This window comes from Lissotriton vulgaris, chromosome 3_1 (genome assembly GCF_964263255.1).
Source record: "Lissotriton vulgaris chromosome 3_1, aLisVul1.2, whole genome shotgun sequence".
NCBI lineage: Eukaryota > Metazoa > Chordata > Amphibia > Caudata > Salamandridae > Lissotriton > Lissotriton vulgaris.
Genome location: NC_141689.1, coordinates 911,070,007 through 911,092,808, shown reverse-complemented (window position 1 = coordinate 911,092,808; position 22,802 = coordinate 911,070,007). Strand labels below are relative to the sequence as shown.

The window sequence follows — 22,802 nt, the reverse complement described above, 5'->3', positions numbered from 1 at the left end:
GTTTGGTCGGTGCAGTCTTCGGAGCCGACACAGCACCGCCCTTGGATTTTTCGACCGGGATCGGTGCAGCCAGAGCCTTGGGGTCGTCCTGACGCTTTTTGGATGCCTTCTTAGGGTCCTCGACCTTTTTGGCGTCGACGCGGCTCTTCAGAGCGTCGACCAGCTTCGGCGCCGACGCAGCCATGTCCGGCGTTTTGGCCTTCGGCTTCGACACTGCGGTCTTCGGGTCGGCCATTTTGGCGTGGCTCTTGATCTCGGCGGCCATTTTGGGTCTCTTCGGCGCCGAGGCCTCTGTAGCCTTTGATCCCACCAGTGCGACTTGCGCTTTCGGTTTCGATACCGATGGAGCGGACCCTGATGCTTTCACTTTCGGTTTCTGTACCGGGAGTGGCGCATCGCCAATGTCCGTGGCCGGGCCCGGAGGCGGGGCTGAGGGACGAATATTAAGGTCTTGGGTAAGGCCCGAAGGCGATCCCTCGACCTGGGCCTTATGCTGGAGTTCGGCCCTGGAGTCAGTATGAGGATGCTCCTCTTCCGAGCTATCCTCCACGGTGGCAATGGCCCCGTCGTCGTCCCCTACCTCCTCGACGACTTCCTCGAACTCCTCATCTCCCGCGTCGTAGTCTTCATCCCCAGACGCCGGGTCAGAGTCCGAAACTTGTAGGACGGTGTCGTCTTCAACGTCTTCTTCAAAGATGTTGGTTGGTGGGGGTGCCGATAACTGGGCCTGCAGTCTTGCGGCCCGACGTAGCTTGAGAGTCTTCTTCGACCGGAACTTGGAGCAGGCCATACACCTGGCCTCGTCGTGGTCCGGCGACAAGCATCTGTTGCACACTGGGTGCACGTCGAGGTGTGAATACTTTGAGGCGCACACTGGGCACCTCTTAAACGGAGTTTGTTCCATGTTGAAGAGTCTGGAGCGTCGTGTAGGCCCGTCCGCGCCGACAGCACGCGGAAGGGCAGCAAAAGTTCGGAGCCGATGAATAAACCAACCCGAACGATGGACAATACCGGCGCGAGTCCTAAAGACCTTTTGGTCTCAAGTAAGGAAAGTTAAACAACTATCGATTCCGACAGAGGGAACCGAAACACATCTGAACCCAATGGCGGAAAAAACCAATCTGGGGATGGAGGCGATGCCCATGCGCACTGTAGTCCAGGGGAGGAGCCACCTATCTCGTGATACTTCGAAGACTCTTCCAGGACAACAATGTGCAATCATCCGGACCCAACACTAGGCGGCGATCTATGCACAGATATGAATTCAGCAGCCCACATGCCTCGAACCTGAAGTTTAGCGATCAAGAATTTGGAGATGTCAAGGTACAGATAATTTTCAGTATGTATTTACGAAGTGATTACGACTTGGTCCATGGTTTTACAGTAATGAATGGGAAGGTGAAGGATCATTTTTCCTAATGTCTTCAGACATAAAAAAATAAAATGCCCATGTGAGTCAATTAGGTGACTGAGAAAAAGTTTACATGGGAGTTAGAAATAGAACCACCTAGCAAATCTCTCTTTGTCATATGTGGTTAAGAGGAAATTGTTGTGAATAGTTCTTTTAGTAAAACGTTAATAAATACTACTGAAGCAATGCTTATGCATAGTCGGCCTAATGGTACAGGCAGAAAGGAATTTTATGTCAGGACTCCAAGGCAAGGATTAGGCTATTCTTTCTTCTTCATGTTGCACAAGCAGCCATTATAAAGATTTTTTCAGGACTCCAAGGCAAGGATTAGGCTATTCTTTCTTCTTCATGTTGCACAAGCAGCCATTATAAAGATTTTTTCAAACATCACAAAACTACATTTCCCATAAACATTGGGAAAGAAATAGAGAAATAGTCCATCCAATCGGGGCCCAGCATATCCCCGAAAAGCCTTCTGCCGACACTCTATCCCCCCTCTTTCTTCGCTGCTCCAGAAGCTTCAGCCAGGTGCCTTTATTCCCTCCTTTATACCTATAAATTTCTATGATATTGAGGCACATTTATATCCATGTGAGAGTCTTATTAGATGGGTCATGTAATGTAGATAATGTTTTTACTGTTTTATTGCTGACTAAGCGTTTGCTTTCCATAGCGCAGCCGCTGGACCGTTCTCGCTCCTACGCGGCAGCTCCCCTGCCTCAGCCTCCGCGTGCGCGGTGTGGTCGGCCGACGGCTATAGGAGCCCAAGCTCCTTCAACTTTCACCTGCTGGTTTTTTAACGCAGTGAAGAACAATCAGTTGCTCGGTACACTGGGGTCTACCACCTACTTTTTGCACTCTTTCTTTCACTCTGCACACTGTTTGGGCTCCCAGAGCCACCGCCTGGAGACCGAACACTCGTGAGGGTAAGGTTTTCATTGTTGGGACACGTCCCAGGTGGCTACCACCGCTTATCCCAGTGTATTATAAGGATCATTGTCCCACAGGCCTCCCCATACCGGCCTTGTTGTCCTGAGAAAACGGACGTCCTTTACGGCAGTGCCAAGCCATTACTGCCCTCTATTACGGGACTGATCCAGTTCCCTTACCACAATGTTTGACTCAGCAGAGCAAATGGAAGAAGGTTACCTATCTCTCAATAGACAAATTTTGTCAGGTTATGGACGTATCCATTTGCAAAGCAGTCTCTCAAGTTGTGGCACCCTTGGAGCAGACAATTCTCGGCATTGAAGCGCAGTGCCACAGATCCCTCACCACGAGGGAAGACTCACCTGGGTCCCAGATCTCCCTACCTCCAGGGCAGCCCTTTGCACCACCGTCAGATACCAATCGCAAAAGTGCAGACGGCCCATGGGTCAATCTAGCTGCTGTTGCCCACCTCACAAAGGTTTGCTTGGAATCCCAACCCCCACCTACTGACCTACAGACCCCAGGTATCTCAGATGGTCCCTCCACCCCGACTTCTGGAGCGGGCCCTATCACGCAGGGCAATCTCTTCAGGGGATCCCTTTATCCTCGAGTAGGGGACATTTGTCAACACTTAAATCCCTTGATAAAGCACAATCTTCTATCAAACGCACCAAGCCCAGCCGCTCCTGTTCACCAGGCCTCCACCAGAGGTACAGCCATCGATAGAGAACAGTGGCAGGCCTCCAGTCGGTTCGGTAACTTTTACCCAACCAGAAACTATGCCTGTTGTCAGGAGGAAAAGCCAGGGGTAATGGCTCCTACCACAATTTTCAAGGTGAGAATTGACCAGTCTTAGGGGATCAGACTTGGGGGCAGACTTCACAGTTGGGAGGCTCTTACGTCCGGTGCATGGGTTCTTCAAACCGTGAAAGGTTTCCACATAGAGTTCTATGGCTCTTCTTTCCAACCAATCCGAACCACCTCTCTTTCCTTTCTCCTGAAAGAAAAGGAATCTAGTAGAGGAGACAATTGGGCAACATCCTTACATCCTCATGGTTTCCTCAGCAACCTATTTCTGGTGGACAGGGAAGGGGGTAAAGGGCCTGTCATCAACCTGAAAGAGTTCAAAGAATGGTTGGTCGTTCGCCACTTCAAGATGGAGGTTATCCATCTTCTCAGGGTTTTACTGCAGAATAATGCATGGATGGTGCGTCTGGACGTAAAGGATGCCTATCTCACAATGCCAATCTTCCTGCCACAGAGGCGAAACTTGCAGTTTCAATCGGAGGGTCAGATCTTCGACTTTGCCTCCATTCCTTTTGTTCTATCTTACGCTCCATAGTGTTTCACCAAGGTCTTAAAGCCAGTGATAGAACAACTACACACCCTAGGTATCGGTCTAATAGTTTACCTGGACAATATCTTCATTATAGACCAATGCCCTAGCCAACTTTCTGGTTATCTGCAGCAGACTGTCTCCAGGAGTCGCTAGGTTTCATGATCAACGAAGCAGTGGTCCTTAAACTCCATCCAGGTCCCTGCAATTCCTGGTGTTCGTGGTGGACTCCATCAAAGCCACCTTGAACCTTGCATATGGGAAGTTGACCAAAAACAAACATGAACTGCGGAAAGCTTTTACCAAACCTTCATTTGCCTTTGCCACCTCGCCCACATAGTGGGCCTATTATCATCTTCTATACAGGCCATCTTCCAAGGGCCCCTTCACTATCAGGCATTGCAACACCTCAAGATCTTGCACCTGCAACAGGGTCTCATGTATTCTCAGTCCATCCCCCTTTCGGACGAAGCGAAGGATGAATTGCAATGCTGGATCACCCATATGGAGGCATGGAATGGCCAGGCCACATTTGGCGCCCAAATGGACCTGATAATAGAGTCGGATGCCAGTGGATTGGGGTTCTGAAGCCCGTTGCGGGGAATTCTACACAGGAGGAAAGTGGTCACCAACAGAATGGGCCCTCCGCATAAACAGTCTAGAGTTGATGGCAGGATCTTTCGCCGTGAAGTGTTGGACCAAAGACAAGGTCCAGTGTTGTGTCCTTCTCAAGATGGATAATGTAGCAGCAGTCCGTTACATCAACCACTTTGGAGGAACAAGATTGAAAACTCTAGCCGACTTGGCAAGAATGTTTTGGACTTACTGCTTGGACAAGCAGATCTCGGTCTCTGAGGAGCATCTACCCGGCACATCCAATCAGGTGGCGGATTGGCACTCTCGCCATTGGCAAGATATCAGTCTTTGACAATTATACAAACGAGTGTTTCACGCAATACAAGTCAGGTAGGGTCCTGTTCACCCCCCACTTGTACTGTCAACTGAGCAGATATTACAACTGGCAACAAGAACAGGAAGGAGGTGACCAATGCCTTCCTCCAGGATTGGAGCAAGGAGACGGGGTATTCATTTTCCCCTTATTCCATGATAATGAGGATAGTGACGCAGATTTAAAGACAACAGACAGACTTGGTGCTAATCACACCGATATGGAGATCTCAAGTTTGGTTTCTGATCAAACTTTCTTGGGATTTTCCAAATCCTCTAACCCTATTTCCGGATCTTCTCCGGGATCCATACGGGAATCCACATCGACTGGTCCTGTCTGGCTGCGTGTGTCTCATGGCATGGAGGATTACAGAGAATGCTGGACTGTCCCAGGAATTTCACAAGAGCCTGCCATCTTACTCGTCAAATCTTGGACAGACAGCACAAATAAACGATACCATTCATTCTGATCCCTGTGGTTGGGTTGGTGTCAAAGGGAAGTGGATCCCGTGGGGTCACATGTTGTCCACATTCAAAATGTCTTTGCCTCCCTGGACTCTGAGGGGTCAGCCATCTCTGCTGGTCACTCTCCGGTAGAGGGACGACCTGTGGGAGAACACTTGTTGGTTTGCAAACTCCTAAGAGGCATCAGGCTATACATTCCACCTGAACTCATGTATTCCACATTATGGGATGTTAACAAGGTCTTGTGTTTCTTTAAGTCATGGCACTCAAATAAGTCTTTGTCAAGAAAGCAGATGTCAGCCAAGCCGGCTGCTTTACTGTGTTTGGTATCCTGTAGCAGAGTCTCGGGATGTGAGAGCACTTGACCTAACAGGTAGAGTGTTTACTCCAAAGGGCGTAACCTTTGTTATTTCTAGAAGAACGAAATGCAATCCAAAAATGGTTTCATACCAGTCTTTTCCTGACGCTCCAATGTTGTGTGTGGTACAGGCGATTAAGGCCAATGAATCCATGACGGTGGAAATTCGTCCTCAAGGTGGACAACAATTGCCTATTGCCTTTACGAAACCGCATAGAGCATTTTCCTCACCTACTACTGCCGGATGGGTCAGTTGGACCATTCAGGAAACCGGTATTGATACTTCCAAGTTTGGGGCTCATTCGGTTAGAGGAGCCATGGCTTCCAAAGCCTTTTCTTTAGGAGTTTCCTTAGAGGACATTCTTAATGCAGTAGACTGGTCCTCGGATTCTACCATCCAGAAGTTTTACTTTAAACAAGTAACGAATCTGGCATCATTAGTGGTGGAAAAGCTTTCCTCGCTAATCCTCGCTTCTGGGTCCTCACATAGAATGCAAAAAATCCTAGCTGTTGTAGTGGAAAGCATCAATTCAATTAAGAACACAGAGGCAAGGATTAGCCCACCAATACAGGTATGTTCATGTCATTCCCACCATTTGTAGAGTTATTTGTTAATAAAGTATTCAGGCATGCTCATGCGTTATAGGTATTCTTAGCTACTCAACCTGAACTGTTCAAATGCTGATTTGAAATAGTCAATCTGCTACACTGGTCGTCTCTGTGCAACGGTGTATTACATACGGGTTTCTCTTTTTCAAGCCAGGATTCTTCCAAGCAGGAATAAAGTGCAATCTACTGAGCTGTGCGTGCAGGAAGAAAGAGGGGGATAGAGGAAGAAAGCTCTTCAGGGATATGCTGGCTCCCGATTGGATGGACTATTTCTCTATTTCTTTCCCAATCATTATTGAAAATGTAGTTTTGTGATTTTTGAATACATCTTTATAATAGCTGCTGGTGTAAACTAAAGAAGAAAGAATAGTCTAATCCTCGCCTCCTTGTCCTTAATAGAATTGAAACTTTCCTTTATGATAGCTAGGACATTTTTCACTCATGGACGGCTTAGTTGCCCTCATTATGGTTTCTAGGTCGAATAATGTAGACCGAAGGTAGCAAACTATACATAGAGAGAAATTGGACTAACCAAAATATGCACTTAGTCCTGCATGCAGGACATTTCAACAATAATGAGGGGTTAAGAAAGCTCTTTCCAAACCTCATTCCAAAATTGGAGAATTAGTATAAAGGTCAACAAGAAATTAAAGGAACATGTTCTTCTCTAAAAAAACTAAACATCTTAAATGAAAAGTACTCATTGTTTTTGTTTAGAAATACAAAAATATAAAAGGGACTTTACCTCCTAGCCAGGCTATGGTTATCAAATAAATATTATTTTTAAGAGTGATTCTGTCCTGTTATGGTAATGCTTGATCAGGAGAGTAAGTGTTATAAATGAGTTAGGTATGCTATGTCTACAGTATGGATATTAGGAAGAGACTGAATAAAGCATGAGTACATTTAGAGTATGTACAACCAAGTAGGTGTCACCATTTTAATTTAATATGGACTTTGGAGTTTACCCAATTAATGGGCAACGAGGCTGATCAAAAAGACTGGAAGCTCTGAATGTGTGCTAACCATTTGAAGATTGGTACGCGTTTATTAACTCAACAGAGCATCTAAGTAGTTAAAGTAGAGTTGGGCAATAATTTGTGTGCGCTCAACTATTTTCCACCAGTCCGATTTGACATACTTAGGAATTAGCAAAGGATTCTTCTCAGACATGTTGCTCTATAGAAATGATGCTGCCAAAAGTACATTCCAGACATTGCTGTGATGGTTATGCCTTTTGATCGCTGTCTCAAACAATAAAGCTGAATACAATTTGAACTTTATTGAAATTAATGCAATTAAGAAATAAACTGTTACTATGTAATTTATAGCGAATTTAAGTAAATAAATGAGAGATATTTGTAGGTGAAAACATATGAACCAGCACTGGCCATTCGAGGACCAGCAAAAAGAATTACCTCGAGCAGGGGATGCCAAAAGTAGGTATAAAATGGCAAATGTCATGTGAGAAGGTTATATCAAGTGAGCTATATTTACATGTTATGTTTACACATTTATAATTATGTTTTTGAATACAACTCAAAATATATACACATTCCTACCTGAGGAAGAAACTGACAAAGGTTTCCTACTTGAATATTTAAGGCAGCAACCTGTTCCTCCACCATTTTCTGAGAACTACTTTTTTTGTCGATGAACCACACAGACTGATTGTTCACCACATGAATCTCACGAGTGATAACGATATTTCCAGAAGTCTTCAGCCTAGTTTAAAATAAAAAAAAATAAAAGAAATCAATTTAAAATTTAATCTATAATAGACACTGAGAAGGCAAATCCGTAAAACGTGATTTCATGTTAAGGTTTACTAATAAAGTACAAGTGGATAAGTTGGGGTGAGTTTGCAAGAGCTTAATGCTCTTGGTAACTGGTTTGGAAAAAAATAAGCATTAATTGTGCACCATTGATTCACAATTCATTTATAGTTATGCAATATAGAGCAACATGCACTAATTCAAACAGAGCTGTGCCATTGTTTGGATTTTAATAATCTGGTGATGGGGCAGTCAAAAATGTATGTGAATTTATGCGACAATACATTAAGAGTCAATATATACTAGAGAGTTCATTCTCAAATGTAATTGTGCTGCCTATTCCAGAGAGCACCGTACCTATTAGCCAAGTATGCACTCCTTGTGCCCATTATTTCAGGGTTTGTGGGCGATTGTGTGTTCTCACTCACTATCTCCATGTACTCCCTTTACCCCTAACATGCCAACATGCAGTTTTGTGTTATCAATATGGCTGTCATGTAGAGAAGAAGGTCTTGAAACTTTAATCGGATGTTGAGATGTCCCACCCATTGTCTGTAAAGAATGCCTCAGAATAACTGACCTCCTCAGCCCCAATGCATCTGTTGGTGAAGTTTTGAAATCTTGTATACATTTTGAACTTCTTGTCAATAGGATTTTGAGTCATGCTATGTAATTCTTTCCCTACTATAATTAGTATTGAGTGCATGCCCCAACAGGCGATAAATATGGCCCTGGAAAAGGGTAGGATTTTCTGGAGACCAAACTCAGACCTAAATAGCCCTTATCTAGTGTGAAAACCTCAATTTTGGTATCAAGTCAAGTGTCTCTGCTAGCATTAGTCGCTTCTTCATTTACATGGTACAGATTGTTAGTGTCAGCTGCTGGCAACTGTCTGGAGCACACATTACATTGCTTGAAGCCAATCATCAGTGGGTTGGCCAGAACTCATTAACTGCTCGTATCCAGGACAGCACGGTTGGTAGTGCATCAGTAAAAGAGTATGGGCTTTCACACTGGAGGTGCATTGAATTTTTTTTATAATGGCAGCTCACATTTTGGCAAAGTTTTTTCAAGTTCTAGCTGCAGTTACATACAATTTCCAACCAGTGGAATAGGACGCAAAGCACAATGTTGAATATCTGTTGAATATGCAAGATTTTCAACTAAGCGGTCTGTTAGATTTGGGGGTCTCTAGTTGGCAGAGGTAGGTACCTTTGACCAAGTAGGGACCCTTGCGTCTAGTCAGAGTAAGGGGGTACACTCCTAAAATAACCCTTGCTCACTCCCTTGGTAGCTTGGCACGAGCAGACAGGCTTATCTCAGAGGCAGTGTGTAAAACATTTGTGAACACATAAGTAACCCAGTGGCAAGACTACAGATGGACACCACACAAGTTGTAGTATATAAATATGTCTTTTTATATAGACTTAACACAAGACCACAAACAACAAAAATCCACAATACGGTACTTTAAAAATTGTAGAAATAGCTTAGTTCTGTTAAATGCAATACATTGAGTTCAATGTACCTTTGGATGCCTAACGCTATACAATGAAAGTGTTCAAGAAGGTGATGCATTGGTTCCATACACGCAAGAACCGGTGATGTGTTGGGTCCCTACGGCTGCGTAGGGGATGCGTTGGGTCTTCTACATGTGGGGAGGGGATATGTCGGTTTCTTACTGCGCTTCTTTGGCAATGCGAACAGCAGCGCCGTGATGCAATGAAGATCTGGTGCAATGAAACAAAAATGTCTTCTTCTTGATGCGACACGATGCGTGCACGCCCGATGGCCGTGCGGCGACTCAATGATTCTTTTGAGCCACGACAGGCCATGCGACACGCTTCTCCAGTGATGCAACAGCGTCTGATGTGACGGCGACACTCTTCTCCGGTGATGTGAGGCGCTTCAGCGATGTGACGAGATAACGGCGACACTCTTCTTCAGTGATGCGACAACAGTGGCTGCGGCAGCGACACGCTTCTCCAATGATGCGACGGCGTCTGATGTGAAGGCTACACTCTTCTCCGGCGTTGCGAGGCGCTTCTGCGAGGCGAAGCGACAGTGGCGACACCCTTCTTCAGTGATGCGACGACAGCGGCTGCTGTGGCAACACGATTCTTCTTCGTGAGTCGCGCTTCCAGCTCCTTGCAACACGCAGTCCCTCAGAAGGCCCAACACAACAGCAGGCACTTCAAAATAACTCTTGGGGAGCTGGTGGGTGCAGTCTGTGGAACAGTAGGAGGCAAGCTCTTTCTCAAGCCCATGGAGATCCTTTACAAGTTGATTTGAAAGTAGCACAAAGTCCTTTCTCTCTTCTTTGGCAGTCAGGCAACTACTGCAGGCCAATCCCCCAAACAGCACTCATCTTAGGGATAGTCTCCTCCTCAGTTTCTCTGGTTCCTCTCCTCAGCAAAGGTTCTTCTTGTTTCCCAAAAGTGATCCAAAGTTTTTGGGTATGTGTCTAATATTTATACTAGCAAATCCTTTGTCCTCTGAAGGCAGGGGTCCTGTACCCAGTCCAAACCAGTTCTGTGCAGTCCCGGAGCACTTTGTTGACTAGACTCCTTCTTTCCTTTGACAGTGTGGGCCAGGGACATCAGACGCACCACAGGAGGTGGAGCCAGAATTGTGGGAGGCAGGCTCAGCCCTATTCAGGTCCCAGGTGCAACTCCACCCACCCTCTACATGCACATAGCTCTATTTAGCCCTGTGCTGACTCCCCCTATCTCCTGGAATCCCCAGCCCATGTCACTCAAACTCCAGACATGGAATACACAACCTAGCAGAGGCAGGCCTGGATAGTTAGGCAAGAAAATACCTACTTTCTAAAAGTGCTATTTTCAAACACAGAATGTTAAAACCAACTTCACTAAAACTTCACTAAAAAAATGTATTTTATCATTCTGAGTTCAGGCATACTAACCTCGAATTTCTACCGAGTTCCCAGAGTCAGTTAGGATTATAAGATGTTATAATCAAACTGCCATTCTGGCCTGTGGGGAAAAGGTAGCCTTGAAATCGTGAAAAACGGAAATTGCTGTAATTCATTACTAGGACATGCCAAACACACCAGGGCATATCCTACCTTTTACCTACAATGCACCGTGCCCTTGGGTCTACCATAGGGGTGACTAATATGCAGAAAAGGTTTAGGGGCTGGCAAGGGGGTGCACTTGCCCAGTCAACATGGCAGTACCAGACTGCACAATGGCTCTGCAATGTACGTTTGGATGCCTAACGCTAGTCAAAGAAAGTGTTGCAGGGAAGGTGATGCATTGGTTCCATACACGCAAGAACGGTGGTGTGTCAGAGTTATCCTGAAAAGAAGGCTTCTGTCGATCCCTGACCCACAGGAGATCGAGTGGGAAGGGACACGCAACTGGCGGCAGGCGGTAGAATTTCCTGGCGAGACCAGAGGACAGAGAGAGAAGCCGAGCGGGATCCGAAGCTCCAGGACGGCGTCGCGATCAAAATGGCGGCCGAGAGGCGTCGAGTCTTTACAGGCGCCCAGCGGATCTTTAGAGACTGAGCCTTGTGCCCGACCCCCCAGCCCACTGAAGCGGAGTGCGACGGCTGCCTGGACAGCAGGGGGAGGATCGGTGACATGTACGACTGCCGCCGCGCGACTCGCACCGGGAGCTGCGCATCGGGCCTGGGCCCCGTGAGGGCGATTCGCTGGAGTCTCGCGAAGCCGACCCGCGGCCCCGAGGCTCGCTGGTGAGTGTGTGAAACCCCCCCCCCCACCCCCCCACCCACCCCACCCTGATAAGAACTCTGACGGAGTGGCCAGACCTCCAGGGCATTGCGAAAGGAGGGAAACTTTATTGAGCCTGCGACCAGCGTGGTGACCATGGCAGAGAGCTGCTGCTATGGGTGCTGAGCTCGGAGCCAGGTACCGCCGCCACACGGACAGTTGAAGGTTGGAGGAGACTTTGATTACTACTGCCCCGACCCGGCGCTCTTACTCAGAGTGGATGAATGGGCAGGGGAGCCCTTGTGGTTGATCTTTGGAACTCGAGCAGAGTGCGATCGGGAGGTGTCCATACCGGAGAGAGGAGGCCCGATATTTGAGGAGAGACCCGCTGGAATACGCCTGCTGTTTGGTGGTTCTTCCCTTTGCCAGCCGTGAACAACGCTGAGCGACACGGCTGAGATGGGGAAACCGAAAGGCGCCAAGGGCTGCACACAATCTACATCAGATGTGGAGATGCCGGACAAGGGGGAACAACCGGACCACGAGACACCTAGAGACCCGCACCTCCAGCACCAGCTGGACAAGATCTTGAACGCGATAACGGATACGCGAGCGGCTCTCCAACAAGACATAGCGCAAGTTGCAACGGGTTTCGGACTGCTCAGGGCTGATCATGGCAAGCTTTCTGATAAAGTCAAGGAGGTTGAAAGTGCGGTTGGCACCCTGGAGCCGGCGCAAAAATCACTCTCGGCCACTATGACGGATGTGCTGGCCCGAATAGACGCTCTGGAAAAAAGAGCAGAGGACGCCGAAGGGTGCAATCGCCGGAACAATATCCGAATAGTGGGGCTACCAGAAAAAATTGAAGGGGGAGATATGGTCCGCTATTTGGAGGAATGGCTTCAGGCGGTGGTGGCGCCAGAGGGGCTGTCCTCTTTTTACACGCTGGAACGAGCGCATAGGGTCCCATCTAGGCCGTGACAGCAGGGCCGCCCCCCTCGCCCAGTGGTCGCGAGGCTGCTGCACTACCGGGACAGAGATCTGCTGTTGCATAATGCCCGGTTGAATGGTTCCTTCCAGCTGGAAAACAGTAAGGTCAACATCTTCCCAGACTACACTTATGACACGCAACGCAAAAGAGCCTCTTTCTTGGCGATTAAGCGTGAGCTGCGAAGCGAGAGTATACAGTACTCATTATATTTCCCAGCCAGACTCCGAATAATAGTGGACGGCACCACAAAATTCTTTGACACACCAGACGAAGCTTGTAGCTGGCTGGAACTGCACAGAGCCGGAAAGGACGGCCCTGGTTCGCTGTTTCCATCAGTCACTGAAGGACGACCACGGCGGAAGTCTAGACGAATACGCAATGGTCGCAGAGGGGCTGGGCGACCTTCGGTACTGGAGACAGCAGCGGAGAGGCGAGGAGTGTTGGAGGTGGTGTCCAGCATATCGGGATCACAAGAGAAGCCCTTGACGGAAGGCACAGAATCAGGCAGAGGTGATGACCGCTCGGACACGGACTACTCCGAAACTGACAGTGTGCCTTTGCCCACGATCACTCCGGAGACAGCTGAAGGAATAATAGATGGACAATGGTGAGCTGTTATATCCATAGAGAGAGACTTTTGCAGGAGACTTACTGTGTCTCACATAGGGGGGATTGTTGACCTGCTAATAGTTGGGTGGAGGGCGAGGCATCGCGCTGACTATAAGTCATCAGAGCTCGATCGCACACAGGAGGTTCGAGTACAGGGTGGTTTCCTGTTGGCGCCAGACCCCCCACATTGCCCCTAAGGCACACCTGCGGTAACTACTGTCGGGTTTACTTGTTTGTTTTTGGGTCAGTCTGGATGGGAACTAGATTGCGATCTTTGGGTCCTGTTCTGGGGAGGGTGGGGGGATTTGGAAATGTTTTGTTAGAGAGTGGGCACGCCATCGGTGCAAGGGGTCTTACATGTATAAACCAAGTGGAATTTGAGTCGAGAAGGGAGCACAGGGCATTGTTGGACAATGGGTGAAGAATCTAACTTGAAATGCATTACCTGGAACGTGCGGGGACTACACACTATGACAAGACGACACAAAGTGCATGCCTACTTGGTGCGCAGGGGAGTCCAGATAGCGTTACTACAGGAAACACATTTAACAAAGACGGAAGGACTAGCATTACAACGCAGATGGAGAGGACAGGGTTACAACACTACATGTTCAGCTTATGCTAGGGGAGCGCTGATTTGGATCAGAGCTGGATTCAGGTGACCAGACACATAGTGGACCCTGAGGGGCGGTTTGTGGCCATAGCCGGGAAACTGGGAGGCAGGGAAATAAACATTTGCAGCATCTACGCACCTAACGTGGACCAGTTGACCTTTTTTGCGACGCTGTCGGGCTCTCTGGCCCACTACCTAGTAGGGCCACTACTGATGGGTGGCGACTTTAATTCAGTGGTGGATGTCGCCCTCGAAAGATCAGACCCCCCATTGGCGGACTCCCCAACATACAGAATAGCGAAGGGCAGACTGGAATGGCAAACAAAGTGGGGCTTAACTGACATTTAGCGAGCCCAACACCCGCAAACCCGAGATTACTCCTACTTCTCGGGAATGCACGAGCTTAATGTGCGGTTAAATGCGCTCTTGTGCTCTACAACGCTGACACCCATAGTCACCAACACCGAATATTTGACAAGGACGATCCCATATCACAATCCTCTATTGGTCGATGTGCGGTGGTTTCCGGGTGCCTCTTGTGTTCCTACCTGGAGGTTACGCCCCGAAATGCTTGAGGATCCACTTTTCCACAAGGATCTGGGGGAGAGGATCACTAATTACTTTGCAGAGAATGAGGGTACGGCTAAGGAGAGAGCGACGGAATGGGATGCCTTTAAGGTAGTAGTAAGAGGATATTGTATAGCCAAAAAGGTAGGGTTGCGTAGAGTGCTGTTAGACTACCTCAGCAAGGCAAATAAAAAACTCCGAGAGGTGGAGATCTTGCGGCCTGGACACCCTGAGCTTCAACAACAGTGCACAGCAGCGAAAGAAGCGGTGGCAGTTGAAGTGGAAAGGCAGCGCAGTTTCGACCATAAGACTTATATAACCAGGTCCCTGGCGGAGGGAGATAAATCGGGAGCCTTACTGGCCTGGCTGGCCAACCCCACGAAACGTAGCTCGCCAACAGTCTCGATGTGCACATCTGAGGGCGTCGAAGTGTATACCCAACCTGAAATTCTTCACAGTTTTTCAAGTTACTATGAAACTCTATATCATAGTAGATTAACAGCAGGTACCGCTGCCATAGATAACTTCCTAGAAGGACTCCCTTTCCCGCAGTTCGAACCCGAGCAAGCGCAGGACTTGGGCAAGGACATCGAAATAGGGGAAATCCGTTGCACCATAAAACGGATGACACGCAATAAAACCACAGGGCTGGACGGACTACCCATTGAATTTTTCGCTAAATACATAGATTTGTTGGCCCCTCGACTTACGATAATATATAAAGAGGCGAGACAACTGGGTTGCCTGCCGCGCACTATGTGCGAGGCATTGGTGATCCCCCTGCTCAAACCCGATAGAGAGCAATGACACGGATATCTACAGTGGACCTCTGTGCTATATGCATCAGCGTTGGCGCGAGTGAGATCGGGAGGGCTGATATCCCCACAATATCCGGTGGAAAGGGGTACGAGGCAGGGATGTTCACTATCCCCGTTGCTCTTTGCACTGGCAGTTGAACCCCTCGCAATGACGATTCGTATGGGTGCCCATTATAAAGGATTACGATCCCTGTCGGGGCAACAGTTCATCTCCGTATACGCAGACAACCTTTTGCTTTTCTTAGAAGACGCAGACGGAGCTCTGAGGGGAGCCGACACCGTACTGACCACCTTCGGCGAAATATCGGGCCTACAGGTGAACTGGTCTAAGGCGTGCTTATTCCCAATGTGCAAGGGTGAACTCTAGCCCACTATGACCAGGGCGATCAGATGGGAACCTAACTGCCTGAAATATTTAGGGGTCTATATTTATCACACCCCGGCTGGCGCCTTAGAGGGTAACATCTCTCGCAGCATCAGAGCGCTTAAGGGTAGTATGACCTTTTGGACCACCCTCCCACTGTCGGTAGTAGGTCGTATAGCGCTACTCAAGATGGTGGAGTTACCTCGCCTGCTATATTATTTTAGGACGCTCCCGATTTGGATTCCTTCTGCTGTGTTTCGGCACCTGAAATCATTGATAGTGTCCTTTCTCTGGGGAACGGGCCGACAGAGTGGCACTTACAACTCTGATGAGACCTAAATCAGAGGGGGGCTGGCGGTACCAGACTTCGAAGCGTATTACCTAGCAGCGCAATTACAGACATACACACAAGAAATAGCGCAAGAGTTTCGAGGTCCCGAGGAAACACAGGGCCTGGAAATTTATTTATTTATTTATTTATTTATTTATTTTTGACACTTATAAAGCGCTACTTATACCCTTAGGCGTCAAGGCGCTGAAAACCATTATTGAAGAAAGTGGGAAAAGAGAGAATAAACAGAATTGACAGTTGGGCATGGTTAATGAGAGAAAAGCCAGGTTTTCAGGAGTTTACGAAACTGAAACAGCGTAGCACTTCGTCTGATGTTGAGAGGCAAGGTGTTCCAAAGTCTGGGGGCCGCCACCAGAAAGCGACGGTCTCCCCAGGACACTGTTTTGGTGCGTGGGACAGGCAGTTGATTAAGAGTGGCTTAGCGTAAAGCTCTTGTCGGTTTGTAAAGTTGAAGTTTGTCTCTTAAAAAATGTGGTCCTCGATTATTAACTGATTTGAAGACTATACAGAGAGCCTTGAAGTGGATCCTTTTTTGTACAGTCAGCCAGTGAAGGTCTTTTATGTTTTGGGCAATAGGTTCGAACTTTGTTTTGCCGGTAATAAGACGGGCTGCTGCATTCTGTATAGTTTGAAGTTTTGTGGTGACTCGAGATTGCGCATTGAGAAATAAACCGTTACAATAATCCAGGGATGAGAGGACAAGAGCCGAAACCAGTGTCTTAATCGCAGATTCGGGAAGAAAAGGACGTATTTTGCGAATCATTTTTAGTTTTAGGTGCGCAGTGGATGCTGTCTTATTGGCGTGATCCATGAAATTCAGTCCATCATCGAAGATAACCCCCAAATTCCTGACCTTCGAGGTCGGTGTGGGAGGGGTACCAAAAGTCTCTGGCCACCAACTGGTGGACCAGGCTGGGGACAATGGACCGAAAATAAGCACCTCAGTTTTCTCTGAGTTTAACTTTAAGCAGTTTGTTGCCATCCAGTCTCCTATATCTAGGAGCCCTTTCTTAAATTTTTCAGCTACTTGCTCTCCGTCACCCTTGATCGCCAACACTAGTTGGGTGTCGTCGGCGTACGAGGTAAGGCTCATCCCATGAGCTTTGATGGTCTTAGCTAGGTCCGACACATAGATGTTAAAGAGTGTCGGACTAAGGGATGAGCCTTGAGGAACACCACGGGGGCGGAGAGTTGTGCTGATTGAAAGGGTCCTAGGATGACCGCCTGCGTTCTATTAGCAAGGAAGGAGGCTATTAAGTTTTTGGCAGTATGACAGATGCCAAATCCTTGGACACGGTCGACCAAGATGTTGTGGTCGACCGTGTCAAAAGCCGCTGATAGGTCTAGCAGAACCAATATGGCAGTGCTACCTTGGTCCCTAATATCCCTGATGTCATCAGCGGCTTTGATCAGGGCGGTCTCGGTCCCGTGAAATTTTCGGAACCCAAACTGCGCATCGTCCAGGAGCTGGTGAACTTCAATGAACTCAGATCTGGGTGTTCATGATCTTTTCGATGGTCTTTGCAATGAACGGTAAACTGGCAATTGGTCGGTAATTTTTCAGCTCATTTTTATCGAGCGAAGGTTTTTTTAACTGAGGCTTTAGTAGCGTGTTTTTGAGCGAATTAGGGTATTGGCCTGACCGCAGTATCAAATTGCAGACCTGTGTGAGTGCCGGTAAGATAACTTCTAAAACTGGTCTGAGGACAGATAGGGGGCAGGGGTCGAGGGGTGAGCCTGATTTAATGGTCAGAAGTGTGTTTTTTATTTGCTCCTGGGTAACTGATTGAAAGCACGGAAAGACATTAGCTGAGGAGGAGGTGACAGATGATGTGGAGACCGGAAGTGATTTGGAAGAAAATGCTTGGTAAATGTCATCTACTTTGGTGTAGAAAAAAGATGCAAGAGCGTCACACAGGGATTGTGACGGGGGAGGCGTGAGATCCGGGGAGTTACCTGATAAGGCTTTGGTAATGGAGAATAGTTGCTTACTAGAATTCCTGGCCTGCTCGATTTGGTCAGTATAGTATTCTCTTTTGGCTTGTGCTATCATATTTTTATATAGGGCAACAGCTTCCCTATAGGCAGACTTACTGACAGCGTCATAGTCTTTCCTCCAGGTTCTCTCCTTGCTGCGGTTTATCTGTTTTTGTGTCCTAAGTTTGTCGTTATACCAAGGAGCGGAGGGTTTAGCTCGGTTGCTAGAGTGTTCCTTGGAAGGAGCTGATTGGTGGGATGCCTGACCAATCCAGTCATATAATTGCTGGAGAGCTATATTGGGGTCGGCAACGAACTCTGGACAAGTTTGTATGAGTGTGAGCTTAAAATTTTCTAGATTTATATTTTTCCAGTCTTTAAACGGTAGTTTGGGAACCGATTGGGAATTGTTATTATAATCATTGCGAGTAGCAATGTTCGCAAAGATTGCAAAGTGATCTGTCCACTGCATGGGCAAAATGTTAGTGATTTGGAGTCCTTCTAAATTGGAAAAAATGGGGTCCAGAATGTGGCCTGCTTGGTGTGTGGAGGACATGACAAGCTGTTTTAACCCTAGATTGCCAAGGTCAGTGGTGAGGGCAACGGAGTCAGCTAGGTGATCAAGATCTAAGTGAAAATTCAGGTCACCGAGAACTGTGAAACTGGTTTCTGTAGCTACAGATTCCATTATAGAGTTTAAGCTGGACAGAAAAGTAGTTTTTGATCCCGGGGGCCAATATATTAACATACCCTTAAAGTTGAATAAAGGGGAGATGTTAATAGAAAATTGCATGGCCTCACAGGCGGTGGAAGGAATGACGGTTGTTCTAACCGGGTATGTGTCTCTGGCGATTATGGCCAGCCCACCCCCTAGACACGTGCTCTCCTACATAGCAATGCAGCAGAGATTAGATCTCAAGGGCCTCACGCAAGAGGAATGTACACTTAGGCTATGCTGGAACCGAACACAGCGTAAGGCGGGGTTGAACCACACTTATGCCCCTGAGATTCCGCTGGGGATCATCACAGCATTACCGCATGGTGGAGACTGGTCACAACTGCAGAACTGGGAGGAAGCAGGGATCCAAGTCCTGGGGGACCTTTACGAAGACGGGATGTTACTATCGTTTCCAGCGCTCTTGGATTCCTACTGCACGCGGCGATCACGCGGGCAATACAGGCACACTGGAAGAGGAGGGCTTGAAGAACCAAAAAAACAATGGCATGCCAATATACTATGATGGCGGCTGGGACGGTTAAAGCAGTCACATGCCTGTACACCAGAATGCCTTATGAGTGACTACCTCCGCTGGAGGCGCTTAGAGGTAAATGGGAAGCGGATATAGGAAAGGAAACCCCTTGGGCTCAGCTGATGCGCCGGGGCTGGAAGAGTACACGTAACGCGCGGTTCCAATTAGTACACTTCTATATTTTGCACCGAGCGTACTAGACCCCGGGAAAGATACAAAAATACTTTGCCATAGACACAGCTGCTTGCCCTAGATATCAGGCTACTGGAGTGGAACTTGGCCACATGTTGTGGAACTGCCCTAGTTTGACCCTCTACTGGAATTCGGTAGGAGATACTCTTAATGGGGTGACAGAGCGGGCGCTACAGTTTGACATGGCGGTTGGGGTTCTCCACTGGTTCCTGTGAGAAGTTGGCCTGGTATATAATGCTCACTAATTCTTAGTGATCACTTTGTACCATGCCAAGCAACCCTTACGATGATTGGTTGTAATTCAACCTTGTAGACCAGTTATCCTAGTGGTAACGTGGACAAAGCAGTCTTAGGCTAAACTCTGAAAGGCATGTGAAGCCAGCTGTATTACCATACACAACCCCCTTGAATACCAAATGAAAGGGACACCACACAGATATATATTGAAAATATATATTGATTTATTAACTATAAAATCCCCTGGACTCTTTATGAGCGTTAAATCACAAGACAGTTTAAAATACACAAAAGTTGCACAATATGGATGAGCCCTAGGGGCCACCTAAACCATATACTAAGAAAGTGGTATAAGAGATACCAATCAGAAAGGGAACAGGCCTAGGGCCTTGGGAATCGCTGGAGCTATTTGAGACTAGCAGTCACTAAGTCGGGAAAGGCCCGCGGGACTCGGGTGCATTGTTCAAAGTGCACGCACTTTCCAATGTAAAGTCTATGGTGCGTAAAAAGTACAAAGTTAGATAGTTAGGAACCTTCCGAGTGACCTAGAAATTTGAAACTTAAGACACAGGCCCTTGAGATGTGTACCAGTGTAGGAACACCGGCGGAGCTGAGTTACCTCACCCACAGGAAGCGGGTGCACAGGGTCGACGTAGTGTCGGGTTTCGTCACGCTGGTCGATGGTGCTTGGAGCTGGAGAGTCTTCAAAGGACTTCCTCTACTCCACTTCACGACTCCTCGACAACCACTCAACCCACGACAAGAAATACTGGACGAAGGACAGTTGGCACTGACCGCAGGTAGGATACTAGAAAGACAAGGTTTAGGGGAATTAACTCTTAGGGGCAAGAGGAGGGAACTAGGGGGCCAGGATAACTAAAAGACCCATAGTAAATATCATTTACTCGTTATTTCACAGGTCGGCAGTGAAAACCCCTTCACCATCCCATCTCGTCCAGTACCGGCCCTCCTCCCTAAAGTCTAAGTTTATTCTAGCTGTGAATAATTTAAGACAGCAAGTTTATAGTTAGATTTCTGGGAAGTTGGTCCCTTGCGTCTCTGCGAAAAAACTTCTACGTCGTTCAAGATCTTCAGTCTCTGCTTAAGGTAAGGAACGAGTTTTGGCTTTTGACACCTGTAAATCTTGCTCTTTACAGGAAGACTGTCACCAGTGTCCACCACATGGGTACACCAGTTAGTCTGACTGGGTGTCAATGAGAACATATGCCTGTATGCCTGTAGAACTTGTCTGCAGTCATGTTGCTGATGTTCAGTGAGGCTGCCACCTAAGGCCACACCATCAACTGAGCCATCCTCAGGGTTCTGAGTGAGCAGGTCTGGGAGAGGGTCACTCTCTTCCTCCTGTCCCTCATCTGTAGCCATGAGCAAGCCCATGTCTTCCCTGCTGACATATGCCTTCAATCTGTTAACATGGAGCACCCTGTGGGGGCTCCTGGGAGTTCCTAGGTCCACCAAGTAGGTAACCTCTCCCTTCTTTTCCAGAATTGTATGGGGTCCAGACCATTTGTCTTGGAGTGCTGCTGGGGCCACTGGCTCCAACACCCATACCTTCTGTCCAGGCTGAAACTCAACAAGGACAGCCTTTTGGTCATGCCAAGCTTTCTGTAACTCTTGGCTAGCCTCAAGGTTTTTGGATGCCTTTTCCATGTACTCTGCCATCCTGGAGCGGAGACCAAGTACATAGTCCACTATGTCTTGCTTAGGCTTTTTGAGAGGTAACTCCCATCCTTCCTTCACCAGACATAGGGGTCCTCTTACAGGGTGCCCAAACAACAATTCAAAGGGGCTGAAGCCAACCCCCTTTTGAGGGACCTCTCTGTAAGCAAACAAAAGGCAGGGCAGTAGGATGTCCCATCTTCGCCTGAGCTTTTCAGGTAATCCTTTGATCATGCCCTTTAGGGTCTTGTTAAATCTCTCAACAAGCCCATTACATTGTGGATGATAAGGAGTGGTGAACTTGTAGTTAACACCACATTCCTTCCACATAGCTGTCAAATATCCTGATATAAAGTTGGCACCTCTATCAGATATTACCTCCTTAGGAAACCCCACTCTAGAGAAAACTCCAAGTAAGGCCCTGGCCACAACAGGAGCTGTTGTGGCCTAAGTGGAATTGCCTCTGGGTACCTGGTGGCATGGTCCACCACCACCAGTATGAATCTGTGCCCAGATGCTGTAGGGGGATCCATTGGACCTACAATATCAATCCCCACTCTTTCAAAGGGAACCCCCACCACAGGTAGTGGTATCAGGGGGGCCTTTGTTGTTCCACCTGCTTTACCACTGGCTTGGCAGGTTTCACAGGAGCGACAAAACTCCTTGGTGTCTTCAGACATGTGAGGCCAGTGAAAGTGAGGGACAAGCCTGTCCCAGGTCTTATTCTGGCCTAAGTGTCCTGCTAAAGGAATATCATGGGCTAAGGTAAGAAGGAAACCCCTAAATTGCAGAGGTATAACCAACCTTCTGGTTGCACCAGGCTTGGGGTCTCTACCCTCTGTGTAAAGGAGTCCTTCATCCCAATAAACTTTATGGGTACCTTGAGCATTCCCAGCAGCCTCAGCAGCAGCCTGCTGTCTGAGGGGTTCAAGAGAAGGACAGGTTAACTGAGCCTGCCCCAAGTCTGCCCTAGAAGGTCCCCCTGTCCCCAGAAACTCAACCTGATCAGGCTCAAGTTCTTCAGAGACAGTTCCTTCAGGGGTCTCAAGACCAGCTTCCTGTGAAGCCTGATCCTCACTTGCAGGCAGTTGGGAAGGCACAGCCTTAACCCTCATGTTCTTCTTCTTGGAAGGTGCTTGGTCCATTGTTCCAGGATCCAAGACCTGGGGTTCAGAGAGGCACTTTTTGGCCTGTGACCTGGTCACAGCAAGGACATGTGATGATATCCCTAAAATCTCTGCATGAGTCCTGTACTCAACTTCTGACCATAGAGAGTTCTCCAGGTCATTGACCAACAAACATTCTACTGGGAGATCAGCACTAACCACAACTCTCTTTAGGCCAGTTACCAGTGGCGGTGCGTCCATTGGGGGCGTTGGGGCGTTGCCCCACTAGCCATGGACGCACCTGCCAACAACAACAACATGCATAATTTAAAAACTAAGTCAGAACGTTCTCAGAACGGGATTAATCTGAGCAGCGTGCTACCGTCCCCGGCCGGGAGAAGCCCGACAGAATCGGGCAGCGCATAAGGGAGTGGGCCGTGCGGGGGGCGGCGCAAGCAGAATTGCGTTGGCACTGGCAGTAACTGCGCGCGGGCCAGTCAAAATATTGAGGACTCGTGGG

The 22,802-nt window shown here is 48.0% G+C and overlaps 1 protein-coding gene across 1 annotated transcript in view; it reads right to left on the bottom strand.

Annotated features, from left to right (window-relative positions):
- SMC5 (structural maintenance of chromosomes 5) overlaps positions 1-22,802 on the bottom strand; it is a 628,567-nt gene that overhangs the window by 519,460 nt on the left and 86,305 nt on the right. The window contains exon 4 of the mRNA XM_086961254.1: positions 7,620-7,782. Coding sequence (XP_086817380.1) covers positions 7,620-7,782 — 163 coding nt within the window. The remainder of the gene's footprint in view (positions 1-7,619; positions 7,783-22,802) is intronic.